The 15,164-nt window shown below is 47.3% G+C and overlaps 1 protein-coding gene across 1 annotated transcript; it reads right to left on the bottom strand.

Annotated features, from left to right (window-relative positions):
* Window positions 1–824: 824 nt before the first annotated feature.
* slc7a8a (solute carrier family 7 member 8a) lies at window positions 825–13,693 on the bottom strand. Its single transcript, XM_053415813.1, has 11 exons — window positions 13,508–13,693; window positions 8,797–9,001; window positions 6,621–6,772; window positions 3,598–3,723; window positions 2,733–2,886; window positions 2,172–2,295; window positions 1,874–1,977; window positions 1,658–1,754; window positions 1,425–1,574; window positions 1,110–1,287; window positions 825–985 (listed from the first exon to the last, which is right to left on the bottom strand). The coding sequence occupies exons 1-11, from the start codon at window positions 13,638–13,640 to the stop codon at window positions 825–827; spliced, it is 1,584 nt and encodes a 527-aa protein (XP_053271788.1). The 5' UTR covers window positions 13,641–13,693.
* Between the last annotated feature and the right edge of the window lie 1,471 nt (window positions 13,694–15,164).

The raw sequence follows: 15,164 nt of genomic DNA, 5'->3' as shown, positions 1-15,164 counted from the left end.
GAATTGTGCATCATTAACCTGCACACTTAACCACACAAAACACAGATCCCACATCAGCCTTCTGGTCTACAAGGCTTTTCAGGTTCAAGAGTAAAAAATAGGCCCATTTGAATATGATGCTGAATAAAAAAAAATTAAAAATAGAGAGAAATATCAACAAAACTAAAATTAAACTATTTAAACTAAAATAACATCAGATATCAACAATAGTCACAATTACAAAAAAAAAAGAAAGAAGAGATCTTGGAATCACAATCTCGCCGACATTGAAATGATTTGATCTGGATCAGATTTTCTGCCTCGACGACCAGAATACAGCTTTGGTGGAATAAAGATGTTTTGCGCAGGCGTCACAGTCTTTTTGATAATAAAAAAACAAGATAAATAAAAAAAAGTTTCTCTTACAGTAGGAGTGTGCAGAGTGTGTGGCGGGGGAAGAGGGAGGATGAGGATGATGAGGATGATGATGATGATGATTAAGCGTAAGCGTGTACTGAGAAGTTGGAAGGTGCTAACCTTTCTTTATTGCACTTTAAAAAGACCCCAGATAGAAAAGTTGGAGGTGATTCTAAAAACATCTCACACTATATTTGGCAAAAGAAATGATCGATCTTCTGAAAACCAAACAGGAAATCTTAAAGGCAATGTGTGTGTGTGTGCGGGGGGGGGGGGGGGCACAGGTGTCGATCAGTAAATCCACTACAAACTGGGATGTACTGCGTGTTTGCGTGTGTCTCTGTGTGAGTGTGCGCGCCCACGTGTGCGTGCCCACGTGTGCGTCTGTTTTTCGCTTGTTTTCTTGCGGGGGGGGGGGGGGGGGGGGTCTAGCAGTCCGCTGACTTGTGGTTGTCCCCGTCCTCCTTGGACAGAGGAGCAAGGGCTTCCTTCATTTCCTCTCCTTCCTCTCCGCTCCCGCTGCTGCCGCTGCTGCTCATGGCCGGATACACGACCACACAAAACTTCTGGCCCAGGTAGGTCATCTTGTCTGGAAGGGAACGACCCAAAAACGCGGTTTAGAACATGGGGGGGGGGTGCAGTAATGTACCAACAACACGTGTGTGGGAAGAATTAGGATTGATGGATTTGGATGGAGCTTGGTAGTAACTTACCGACAAGGCGATGGAAGCACTGTGGCTTCTTGTCCCAGTAGACTCCCAGGAAGTAGACGGGCACGCCGGACAGCATGATGAGGAGGCCGATGCCGCACACCAGGGGCTCGGAGTACAGGGAGAAGATGAGCAGGAAGGCCCAGAACACGAGGTAGATGACCGGCCAAATCAGGCTGATCTGGAGGACGGGAACAAAGTCACACACGGTCAAATACGGAGTCAAAACTGACATCGTGGATATTCTCGTTTCAATTCGATGAACTCTTCTTTAATTTACACCTGAATGCAAAAACACTGTGAAGCACGTGAACAGACCTTGATCGGCCTGTGCATGTCGGGCTGTGTGAAGCGCAGGACGATCTGCCCGGCGACTGTGACTCCGTAGAAGAGGTAGTTGATGAAGCCCACGTAGTTGATGAGGGTGTACATGTCACTGGTGCACAGCATGAGTAGAGTGGACAGGCACTGGGGGGGTAAGAGGGGGTGGTTTAAGTTATTTTTTGTTCCAGTCCCGGTCACGTTATGAGTCTGAAGGAGGAGATACTCACGGTGAAGAGCAGAGCCGGGATGGGAGTGCAGCGTTTCACGTGAATCATGGCCAGCAGGCTGGGGAGGTGACCCTCTCTGGCTCCGGCAAAGAACAACCTGAGAGAGGAGGGAGACAAACAAAAAGATCAACACCCTGCTTATTACGTGAAAGCTCAATCTGAGTTACTGTGTTCTCAGGGGGGGAAGAAACACAGATTCTAAGATGGTCCACAAACCTTGAAGATGTGAAGAGGGAACCGTTGACCCCCCCGAAGGTGGAGAGAGCCACAGAAATGGGCATGATCCACGACATGACTCCCAGCAGCTTCTCACCGAACGTCTGCGATGGAGGAAGAAGGTTAGAGGAGGGATGAGACACTCACACACTCATGCTGCTGATCTCACATCATGTTCATCACTATAAAGCAACTAGCCCCGTATAAAAGGTTGACTTGCATTGGCCAACAGGGACCACTAGGGGTCAACAGAGGCTTTCTTCTATCAGTGATTAGTATCACAATCACAGCCACTCACCACAGCCACTGCGTTGGAGGCGAGCAGCTCCTGAGGACTCATGGCCGTGACGTAGGCGATGTTGGCGAAGACGTAGACGAAGGTCACGAGGGGGATGGAGATGAAGATGGCGCGGGGCAGGTTCCTGCAATGAGACAATTCCAAAAAAAAAAAGAAAAGACAATTTGAGTTGACAGAACATGGAGAGAAGGAGGGAAGGGTGGATTTTGAAGCAGGAAATTAAAAAGCGGTACTGTAGGTAGAGGTGTATTAATGGATACCAACGTTATTAAAGAAATGTAAGATGTGAGATATTGCAGAGGAAATTAAAAGATAAACCGTTTCATGCACCGAGACATTAGTGGAGGCCGGACAGGAGGAATGACAGTGAGGGGTTCTTTCATGCTAAGTTAAATAAATTTCAGAGAGCTTTACCAGGGATTAAACTGGGAGGCTTAGCTGGTATGCGACGGCTAATCACTGCAATGGCGACAAGCAGCTTTTACACTTTCCCAGTGGCCTTGACCCATTTAGCAGTTTGTTTTCTGAACTCAATATCTCCAACAGAGCAAAGGGTCTTACACGTAGGGGTCCACCAGCTCCTCCGTGACGTAGTTGAGGAAGTTCCAGCCCCCGTAGGCGAAGGAGCCTTGTAGGAAGGCTAGGGCTATCAATCCCACGTCGTACTCCTGGAAGGGCTCGAAGGCGTTGGCTGGCTCCAACCAGTAGTAATCTCCTGCAGATCGTGTGAGAGGAGAGAGAATGTATTCCATTAAAACTCCATTTATTCTGGTGAATGACGGTGCCTGACTAAGAAGGATGAACCCACTGGTTTGGGGGGTAAACGGACGGATCTCCACTGGGCCGCCTGAGCGGAATCCAGCTGAAACGCAGCATCTAATGTGATCAGTGTGTAGTAGAAGTTGTCGAAGTCACTAAATCCCTGTGATTTGACTTCACTGAGACATTATCATGTCCTCTGTGTGGGACTAAATGTCCAAATCATACGAGATCTTTACAAATCTTTCCTTTAATCCCCTGAAGCAGGGAGCATGAAAATATGTCGACTCTGCTCTTTCACATGTGAACCCAAATCTCCCGGTCGAATCAGCCTCTGGACTCTTCATTACCTTCAAACACAGAAATCCTTCTTGTGTTATTACAGGGGCCTATAGTCATTGTGGCCCCTGTAATAACTGGCCCTCAGCCATGTTTGAATTGCAAACCCCCCTACTGGCAGGCGGATATTAGCGATGTGAGTTTTACCCCAAAGACGGGCCCCGGCAACCTGCTGACCTCGGTGGCGTCTGCAGGGAGTCTATACTGTCCGAGGACGTCCCCAGTGACCGCAAGAGAGTGTGTGTGTGTTTCTGTGTGTGTGTGTCTGTGGAATGCACCGTATAGACACATGCATTCATGGATGCACAGACGGCATGAGCCAGCTTACCCTTGCAGATCTGCACGATGCCCATGATGATGATGAGGGCGAGGGCCAGCAGCTTGCCGGCGGTGAAGATGTCCTGCACCCGGGTCGCCCATCGCACACTGGAGCAGTTCACCCACGTCAGCAGCACTACACAGACCCACAACAGAAAAACAAACACAATAAATACACAATCAAGCACATGGTTTGGTTTTCTTTGGGGAGTGGGGTGGGGGGGTGCCGTTCAATTCCCAACACAGATAAAGTTAATGGTTTGATCTATGCTGCTGGGTCCTGCAGGCCAGTGGGTTCAGGCCGACAGGGTGCCATTAGAAACTGAGCGAGTGGAAAACTTAGGACTTAGTTAATAACGGCAGCCGGCAGAGACAGCTTCTCCACGACAAAACAGGAAATGAAAGATTCTACACACACAATTCAGCTCACGACTTGATTTTGTTTTGCACTGCATACACACAGACACAATCAACCCCCCCCCACTGAATGACCCACTAAATACGTCTGAAACCTCTTAACTCTTCGGTAAACAGAGTCGCTCTAGGAACCACGTGATCTTTCTTTCTTTTTTGTTGCATGGAGTAAACACCTGAGGACACATTCTCCAGACCAGGGAGCCGCTCAGCTGTCTGTAAGCTGAGCACACCGGGCAATAGAGTTATGTGTGCGTGGACATTTTGCTGAATCATGTGTGAGGCGGCTGGAAGAGGTGACAGAGTTATGATTCCCCCCCCCCCCCCCCCCCCCCCCCCCCCCCCACACACACACAAACACACACACACACACACTTGAAAACCTTTTTTTCTTTCGCCCTCCGGATTGAAACGAGCACACTTGTCCTCGGCGTCTGGGTTTTTGCTCGGGTCTGGCTGAGGCCGGATTTGAAGGTCAATAAGTCATGTGATATCCCCCGAGTGCTCTAATACTATATCCAGCACAGAAAACGTCTGAACATCGGAGAACACACAAACACATACCGGAACCCGTAAACAACAAGGATGACATCAGTGAGTAAGGGAAACAGCCAACCTCTCACCCACTCCGGCACAAAACATCTGCAAACAAACCCCCCCCCCCCACACACACTCTGCAGCAAGTTGTTTTCCCCTGAAAGCCGCCTGACAGCATCTGTCTAACTGACTCAAGACGAGGGGAGCGACGTCCCTCATCCGGCTCGGCCAATCAAACTCGGCTAAAGTACCAGACCACCAGACGCTGGGGGAAGTGGGTCACGAGCGACAGGTAAATGTAGGTCAGAGCCTCTAATCCAAACAAAACAACTGAAACTATTCAGAGCGGTGCCAAGTTTTAACAAATCCTTCAGCCAGAGAGGGTTTCACTGTGTTTCGCTGAGATGTGTCTGTGGTGAGCTGTGGACGTGTGAGTCGATGACAGCTCCAGTTCCTCCAGTTCAACCAGCTCGCTTGCTCCCATTTGCAACTGAGCGCTGTTCGAGGCGTCTTGGATTCACCGAGACTCAACTGGCTTGGGGGTTTCTCTACGTCCTGACATTTAAATCAAAATTAAAACTTTAAAACCATCTGATAAAGGGTGGGTGGCTCCTCCTCGCTTCATTTTCAAATCTATGCAGAAACCAAACCCTGAAGCACAGACCTCAGACAAGGCTGCTTCATCCCCTTTGTCCCAAACACCCACTTTAACGACAGAAGGGTTGGACATTCCTGTAGCAGTTGTTGGCAGTTTGCAGACATTAAAGAAGAGCTGTGATTTAAAAGAGAATAAAGAAGTTTTTCATTCCATTACAGTCGAAACAAATTAGGCCTCAGCTCCCACTGGAGAACAGCGGTACTGCAAGAGAGGGGTGTTTATCTGACAGGTCAGATTGGGGCATTCGCGGAGACCAGTTGCCGTTCGTAACCAGCCACAAGAATTGCTTCACAGTGATGCGACAACACACACGAGGGGACAATAAACACACTCTTCCTCTGCAGCCCGGCCTGTCTCTCTCTCCGTCTGAAGGACGTCTGCAGTATTTGACCGCTGAGTGTGAACTTCGCGGTCAAACACATCCATCCAGTTGTTTTGACACGTTTCCGGCAAAAATATTTGTCCAGAGACGGTTTAAACTGGATGAATGGAGCCTGTCATTCAATCTGGGACTCCTTTTAATAACTTGTGCGTTATTAATACAGCTTTTCATCGATGCGGTGTGAAACCAGCAGATTGAAGCAGTATCCGAGACACTTTTCCACTTTGTCCTGACTGACTCATAACTGAAAGCACAGATTGTCTCTCATTATAGCTGAGATCTACTGGCAGTTGTTGAACATCGTGTCTCAACAAGCAGCCTCAGAGAACCTCTGGGTCCCGTCTCTGTTTTCCTGGAGGCTATCTCTGTTCTTTCCCTGCTGCCTGATCAGAAGTGAGTCTGTGAGGTGACTCAGCGAAAGTGGTTTTAAATTGCTAAATGTTTATGTCATATGAGATGTTTTCATTTCCAAGTGCAACCATTCAAATGCTAATTATTGCTGTAGTTGCTGTAAGCAGATATTCTATTGCATGAAGTCGGGGGAATACTTTGACACCCACTGGCTCCGCCCCCTGTCCGCTTGTTGACTTGTTTGTTTGTGAACAGGATTACGCAAAAACTGCACAATGGACTTACAAGAAACTTGGTTGGATCTAGGAAACTTTTGAGATATTTCTCTTTTACTAATTTCAATTATGAATCACGATGAAAATAACCACATAGGACTTACATCTGAGTGGTGTGTTTTTCCCTGTGTCATCATCTATATATAGCCCTTAGAGAGATATCTGCTGCTTGATTGTGAAACTATGGATCGTTTAACTTCTTTAGGCATCTTAGAAAATATTAAAGTTAAATAATCTGATGATTTGTTGAGCTGTTCAATTTACAGACATATTCAACATGTGAAAAGGATTAAATTATTCCTTAAACGCCGCTTTATTTCCATTTCATTCATCTATCTATGAAGTGACTTTAAATATGTTTGCAGATTATATTTGAGTTGCTGGATGTTCTGGTCGATGTGTCACATGTTACTCACGGAGGCAGACGGCAGCCAGCAGACGCAGGCCGCTCTCCGGGGGGAAGCAGGTGGGGAACAGCGGCTGCAGGACGTAGTTGGAGAAGGTCAGCGCGATCACAGCCTGGTTGGTCGGGTAGATGACCAGCACGGCGATCCACAGACGCAGGAACCTGGAGAATCAAAAGAACAAACAGTTAGCAGGAGGAGGTGAGAGGCTCGGAGCACAGGGAGGCGGGGGGGGGGGGGGGGGGGAACAACAGGGGGTCAGGATCAGACGCAGTGTGTAGGAGAGGTCAGAATAAACAGGGGGAACACATCACAGAGGTACATAGGCCATAAACATCCTTCCTTCACTGATTCACATTCAAAGCAGGGTATTATTAGTCGAGGGAGACAAATATATGCCTGTTCCAGTCTCTTTAATGGACATTTTGATGCTTGTAAGTCCTGATTTTGGACTTTGAGACAGACAGATGTTTGACCTGTGCAGCTGTTAGCATCTCCACAGTGGAGCAGGCTCAGCACAGAGTGCAGCAGAGGAGCCCGGGGCCTGTTTCCCCCAAGAATTCTCCGAAAGCTTAGCGAGGGATCATTACACCTGACTGCATTAACAGGATTGTGTCTCGCTGGAATGTGTGTGTGTGCATGTGTGCTGTGTGTGTGTGCATGTGTGTGCGTGTAAGTGTGTGCGTGCGTGTAAGTGTATAAATTAACACTCAAAAGTTTAAACGCAGACCGATTCTGATTGAAACCTCAACCTCGACATTATTGTGTTTTTTTTTACCTTTGACAGCTCTCAATTTCAAAATAAAATGCACTTTTGTTCTACATATTTAGTTTTATATATTAAACTATGGATTAATCTAACTAAGGGTCCAAGTAAAGTCGTTACTAGCTTATAATACACCCTTAAATTTGACATATCTTTCTTCAAATATATGACCAATGAAGATTTAATGGTTTTATCCTTTTCAGGGCTTCAAATTCTGATTTCTTAATTAACATAATCAAATAGTTTGGGATTTCAAAGTGAGTAATATAAAACAAGACTCTCTTGAAACTAGCAAATATGTGCTATACTTCTAAAAACCTGAGTAAAGTACCTTTGATACTTCATAACTTTGCTTTCACAAACCCACAGTCGTCTCTAAACATAACAAAGAGCCTCTGTACTTGAGACGCCGTCCAATCAGGTCGTCCTTGAGAGTACAACTTTACGAGAGCTTCCGCTTTTCCGCGAAACCCCGCCTCCGTCCAGCTGCAGCGAGGTGATGTAAGCGTTTCCGTCGCGGCAGGTTATTGACTTGCGCTCACATGGAAATACGCATTCACGGGGGATAAAGGCAACGGGACGGCAGAAAAACAAACAGCCCCTTGAACACGGTTTATTTATCCTCGACAGCGGGCACAGGGAAGCGGTGACTCTTCAAACCGAGAGCATCCGAAACTACAAAGTTCATTGATGTGTATTGATAGCCACGGTACAAAGGGACCAAAACAATCATTGGCTGTTTGGTCTGGTGGAATTCCTCTCCCAAAAAACACCCCTGACTATAACCCTGTGATAGTTTGAAAAAACAATCTGTGTTTACAGTCTGGGCAGAATGTGTGTGTGAGACCTACGCCAACAAACCATATTGTTTTGCTTGGATATTAAACTAGCGTGGTTCCCAAGCATTGACTGCAAGCGGCGTTACACCTTAGAGACGTCCATGTATGGATGGACGGAAGGTGGATTTAGGTCGAAAGTTAATTTAGACGAAAACCCCCCCCCCACGTTAACGTCCCTAATCTGCAGGTTAGCGTCTGTGAAACTTCTTTCGTCTTTTGGCTCAATATCTCTCTACTCTTTATCTACAAGCTGGAGACCCCCCCCCCGCTTTGGATCAAGATGTCTGACCCGCATCAGAAAGCTCATCCACCGGGATAAAGAGAGGAAGACATGTTGGAATGCTCCCCTAAATCCTTGTCAAATTTAATTTAACTGTGTGGGCGGCTCCTCGGTCTTGAAAAGTGGGTGATTCACTCACAGACGGTTCTTTTGACCTCTAGCATTTAGAAATGTGTTTTTCTTGAACAAATATAAAACACAAAATATTGAACTTAACCGAAATATTAAACATCTGCCCTACTATTGAGTATTTTAAAGAGAGTCGACCACAGCCGCCTCTGTGAACGTGTGGTGTATGCTCACCCGGCCAGGCCTCCGAAGATGTCCTTCACGTAGGAGTAGTCTCCTCCCGACTTGGGGATGGTGACGCCCAGCTCGGCGTAGCACAGCGCCCCGATGGCGGTGATGACGCCGGTGATGATCCAGACGATCAGGGCCACGCCCACGGAGCTGGCGTTCTCCAGCACGCCCTTCGGACTGACGAAGATACCCGAGCCGATGATGTTACCTGGTGGAGGAAGGACAGAGACATTTAGGTCACAGCACAAACTGAAAAGGAGATCGGTTTAGAAGTCACAGGAGGATTAGTGCTGGATGAGTCATAAGCCTTTATCAGGCAAAGAATCAAATAAATGCTATCCAGTTGCATCATGGGAAGTCTGGTATCTAGGGATCCATTATCTTGAAGCTTAGGGAATAAAAACCAGTTGATCTTGCATCAATTGTGACCATTAGTTTGAAAACGGTCCCTTGCAAGACCCATAACTTAGGAGCAAACTGAATTGCTGAACAATGCCTTCATCACCAGTCACTCTCATTTTCCTGCAGTGGGTTTTAAAGGTTATCAAGACGCTTTCCCAGTTACAGGACCACGAGAGAGGACTGGGTCGACGGGAAACAGCTGGGAAAAGAGAAAACCGGACAGGAAAAAATAAAAATAAGAGAGAGAGCTAGAGAGAGAGAGAGAAATGAGAGTGAACGGGGGGGGGGGGGGGGGGGGTGGAAGAATGATGATGAAGCAGGCAAAGTGGGAACCTGCAAACTGCTGACTTGGCAAAGAGTTATGAGGAGATGGAGCAAATCAGAGAGCGGGTGAAGGAGTTCAAAGAGGGATGTGGATGCAGAAGTGAGGCGAGGGGGGTGGGGGGTGGTGTGGGGGGGGGGGGGGGTAATAATGCCCCCCTGACATACTCAATGAGCATCAGAGCTCTCGGCAGTATACACAGGAGCCGAGAGACCGAGGGTTCGGGTTCAGGTCCGACATGAAAGGAGCCGCTGCTCTGGCAAAGCGGAGGTCAGAGAGCCGGCCGTCGGATTCAGCCCGAGTGCGCTTGAACTCGACGGCGGGGCAATAAAGGAAAAAAGTCATCGGGGTCAAAGGCTGAAGGCTCTGGATCATCACGGGCTGATCGGGTGATAAGAGGCGTTTTACAGTACAAAAGTCAAAGGTGTGAATGATACCGGGGAGGGAAGAGACAGAGCAGCGTGTGTACACGTGCAAATCATTTGTCGCTGCAGTTTCAACATGACAAAGGCTGATAAACTATTTCAACACAACTCGTGTTCACACCAGGGCTACAACAAGACACTGCTTCATCTTAAGAAATCAATAAGCTATAGATCATTTGGAACCACTGAACCAAACCTGCATCTCAGAGTTCAGCTGATTTCACCTCAAGCTACTAAACCCATGTGCTCAGCTGCAGCTTGACACATGCAAACAAGTTCAACTTAAACAGACTCCACATGCAGCCGCTCCCTTATGTAACTCCAGCTGCAGGTAGGAGATAAAAACATGACAAACAAACCATCCCCATTTTTATGGTCAGGGCCAGGTCAAAGGTCAGGCATTGACCTTTGACATCTCAGCACTTGTTGCTCTCCAGAATAACGTTCCAGGACGTTTTCAGTGGCAGGTAAAGGTGAACATGCACTGAGGAACTGCTGGGTGTTTCCCTGAGTTGACTTTTTAAACCAGGGTGTTTTTTAAAGAACAAATGTGCACGCTTGCATGTGTGAGAGACTAATGCTGACTCAGGTGGAATCTCGATGTTTCCTGTTCTTGCCGTCGTTTTTTTTACATCCTTTTGTCTCCAACCAGGTCAGAGGGGAACATCATTTTTTTTTTTATGTGCTGAGCCTGGTTTGGCTCTTGATCCTGATCTGAGAACTTCTAGAAGCAGAGGATCAGGGTGTCCCCGTCTGTTTCACGTGTCCAAACTAATTCTCTCTTTGTACAGCCTCTCGTTCCACAGGATGCTGTGATATCATCCATTGTTGCTGGATTGTCTCACAGAGGAAGAGGCTCGGCTCCCTGAGCACATTTCTGTTCCTCTGGGACCTTGTTTGATGAGACAGCAACAGGCTCCACTTCAGACTTCACAGAATTAAATGAGCTCTAATGGGGGATGTGATCTTTTATAGGATTTGTATCATAAATGTATTCATACTTTTATAGCAGCATTTGTGTGGCATTTTTGTCTTATTGGTCCAAATGGTGTCTTCCTGTAAATCATCATTTACACACATTTTCTGGATTATTCTCCTCCTGACTCGACGAAAAGGCAGATGTGAATATTACCAAGCATGTGGGTGTTTGTTCAACGTTATGATAAAACCCTAATCTGCCTGTATAAAGCCCTGTAAGAACAGTTCTTACTTTTCCTCTCTGTGTTAATAAATCCCTGCTCAAACAGCCACAGGGCCAAGTCTCACAAACAGGCTTGAGTACATACATGTGTGAAATTAACAAGAAGCCAAATCACAAATTCAAATAACGAAATCAAAGCGCCTTTGCATTTTGGATCTAAACAATAAAATCATTTAATCTGCTAGTTAAGGATTTAGGCTTTGCAGCGTAATTCAATTTAACAAGAGGTAACGATTGAACAAAGTGAATTGTGCAGTTCTGTTACAAAACACACAGCCTGGAGTCCAGCTCAGACGGAGCTTAGCTAATAAAACAGCATTATCAGGGCGGGGACTTCTTCCACGTGGCCAAAAGTTCTAATTCTGATTCCTGGCTTTGCACATTTCTGAATCTTTGTGTGTGTGTGTTTGTGTGTGATAAATGCATGAGCCTCACAATAGCCAACGAAACTGTTTGATGTGCTCGGGCCCATTTCGTGGAAAACCCAGCGGGGCATGTTCACTGCGAGGGGATCAGACGAGTCACCTGAGCTCACGCCGCCCTCGCACATGACAATGAGAGCTGAACGAGAACCAAGGACGGACTTGGTCCAGGACACGACCCACCCCCCCCCCCCCCCCCCCCCCCCCGAGCCAAGCACAGTCTGGTGACTGAACGTCAAAGTGCACGGACTCTGGACGCCCATAAACTTGTTTCTCGATAGTCAGTAGACAATGGGCTGTGTTATATTTCATCATGTTGCACTGGAGCGTGGAGTGAACGCGTGCACAGGGAGCGCTGGTTTTAAGAGGCTCTTTATAGATCTTTAGGGATCTGTCATGCAAGTACATGAGAACAAGATAACTTCCCCGGGAAAAGCTGTAAAAACATCCATGAAAATGTGCGTGAACTGCAGCAGAGCAGGAATGAGGCCTTCACAGTGCAACCTCAAGGACTCCACCCTGAGAAGGAACAAGGTCTTCTCAACAACATCTCACTCTCTCACTCTCTCTCTCTCTCTCTCTCTCTCTCTCCTCTCTCACGCAGCAAACCCACTTGGGAATCCCCCATCCTCTCCTTTCCTCCCATTACCGTGGAAACACAAGAGTGGAGTGAGTCATCCCCTCCATCCTCCTCATCCTGTCAAGGTCAACAGTAAGACCCCCCCCCGTGGCAGGTCTCACCTCTGTGTGCGCTCGTGGATTTATCAGGTGTCTGATGGTGTTACATCTCAACGTGCTGAAATTGACTGAACACTGTTATTTATCATTTTAAACCCAATTATTACAAAGTCAAGTGCAAGTGTTAAGTTTCATTTCTTTAAATAGAAGGGACAGGTTGTTTGTGTTGTTTCATTTGAGTTGAACTAATCCGATCGAGTTCAAACTTGGCAGGTCAAAGAGGAAAGAAAGTAAAAAGGTGGAACTATAGATTGAATACCAGAGCAGTGCTGCACCTGAACAATCTTACTTGACAAGGGGAAAAACAAATTAATAACTTCACAAGCTGATGCAGCTCATGTATCTATTAATGACTCACTCGATGACTTCAGTGATATTAAGTTTTAGTAACTCCACCAAGCTGACAGGAGACAGATTAAAGACAGAATCGTCTGAATTGCAGCAACAGATGCAAAAAATATCCTGGGTTCAAACTCCACAATCACTGCAGCCCACATTACCCACAATGCAAATCAATGTGAGCCCCTTGTGACATCACATAGGGTCTATTTTAGCTCCCCCCTTTAAAGTCACCAAAGATCGAGGGCGGGGACATCATCAGCGCTGGCTGAGTGACAGGGAGGTGATGACAAGTTCACTGATTGTGAGATATGTTGCAAGACAGCCTGAGACGCATCTGACTCTATGCCCTCGAGCCATCTTGGATTATAAAACAGAATGGTGCCATGTTATATGTCTCAAATGTGCCTGTTCCCTTTGGACCTTCCACTGTCTGTGGAAGTGTTGCAGCTGCAGGAGAATCACTTACTGGTTGTTAAAATACAACACAACTCAATAACCACACTCGTCTTCATCATAAACTCTGACTAAATGGATTCTGACCTCTATTGATTATCAATCTGGCTAATTTAACTGATTTTTAATGTGTTTATTCAAATAATACATTTTAGATTGAAGTACGATCAACTTAAAAAACATGTCCAATACCTTATCTTGATTTAGATAAATGTATTTTCCGGAACCACTCGACATAACAAAATGTAGTGAGTTAAACCTAAAGAGCGTAATTAAATAAGTAGAGGAAACTGATCCCAGTGCAGTTTCACTGACTCTGCTTGGATGAGTCTCAGGTGGTTGAACAGTTTGTCTCTCCACCTTATTTGCTCATTGTCACTCTCACGTTAATAAGACGAATGTCACTCACCAACAATGATGCCACAGGCGCTCACAAGCCCGATGGACTTCTTGAGCTCGACCCCTCCCTCGGACGAGTTGTCTCCGGCAGCATCCTTGGCGGAGCCCGCCGTGCTGCCGCGTTGTCTGGGACCGTCCGTCATGTTAGTGGCTGTGATGGTCAAACCGCTTTGAGGGGATGTGTTTCAGTCTTCTTCTTCTTGCACCTGACGCAGCCCCCCGTGCGCTCGAGTGTCTCCTCCGTGCGTAAAAGCCGCCTCCACCCGCAAACGTGCCACGCTTATCTGATGAGGCAACTTGGCCGCTGATGCACTGTCAGCAACTTGTGCCAGTGAAGATTTTACGAGGCAATAAAAGGTTCGATATAAACTGCAGAGAGGTGAGAGGGAAAGCACGAGTCTCCTGTTCTCACGGAGCCAGGCTGCGTCTTCAAGGTCACAGCTGCAGGAACAGCTCGTATCTGGAGCCCCGATGTCACAGGTGGTGCCACAGGTCAGGGTCTACACGCGCATCAAGTCCGGTCGTTGGAGCCAAACGCGCGTATTCCAGTGTCCAGGGAAGGGAAGAGCTCGGGTCCTGCGCTTTGCCTTCCGAAGTGACCAACAAAAAAACAGAGAGTTTCAAAAAGCGCCTCAGTGTTTCCTCGTTCCAGGTGCGAGCTGAAGAGACAGAGACATCCTCTCTGCGCGAAAACCACAAGCTGCTCCGGCCCCGTGGCGAGCGAATGCAAAAACAGGATACGGTCTCTTCAAGTCGCTCAGGGGCTGGAGCCTCAAGAACCCGACCTGCGCTCAGCTGGAACAACAGAGGCTGCTTTAGAGTAAATACACATGTTCTGCCTTCATATGAGTACAGTAGCGCCGCCCCTCTCTGCGCGTCACCCCGCCCACCCAAAAGCCTGGGTTTGTTTTTCCTCCCCTGGACCCTCCCATCATGTACACCCCCAAAGCTCTCCCACCCCTCAACCATCCAAACCATCAGCTGTTCCTTCTGAACTCCCTCCTCCTGCTGCTGCTGCTGCACCTTCCCTCATGGAGGAGGACAAACCTGTCGCCCTGCAGACTTGGCAGCTCGGGCCTCCTTCTCGGTTCCTCTCCACCACTTCCTCTCACCGCCCCACACTCACCCTCATTCACACTTTATTATTCAACATGCAGCAGAGGCTAAATTTAGCCCCGACTCTCTAGTCACTCTGCACACTGGAAGGCAGCCGGTGTGGGTTCCCGTCCTGTATGACTGTGTCCACACGGCACATGGGACAGAGAGACTCTTTATGCAGAAGCCAGGCTGATTTAGTAGAAGGTTTTTACCCCTTAATGGGCTCAATCAAGCTCAAAGGGTGAGAAGGAGGATAGATCTGGTTTTGAAGCTTGATTAGGGGAAATGATTCTGTATGTAGAGTCTGTGTCTGTCTTATAGAATGTGGCTTTAGAGCTGGACATGAATCTCTCTCAGAAGGTAATTTGTGGAAATGGGACTGGGCCATTTGGGCCATATTCACCACATTTATCACGTGTGTCACTTTGGGCTCACGTCCAATTTGTGCATGGCCCACATCCGTACGCCTCCACCAAGGCCCCATGCAGCAGACCCCTTCAATTCCATCAGGCTGCAACACATATCACAGAAATCAGTCCTCTACATAAGCCTGACTTTTATTTTTTAAG

This window comes from Pleuronectes platessa, chromosome 23 (genome assembly GCF_947347685.1).
Source record: "Pleuronectes platessa chromosome 23, fPlePla1.1, whole genome shotgun sequence".
Classification (NCBI taxonomy): Eukaryota; Metazoa; Chordata; class Actinopteri; order Pleuronectiformes; family Pleuronectidae; genus Pleuronectes; species Pleuronectes platessa.
This window is presented reverse-complemented; position numbering and strand designations above follow the sequence as displayed.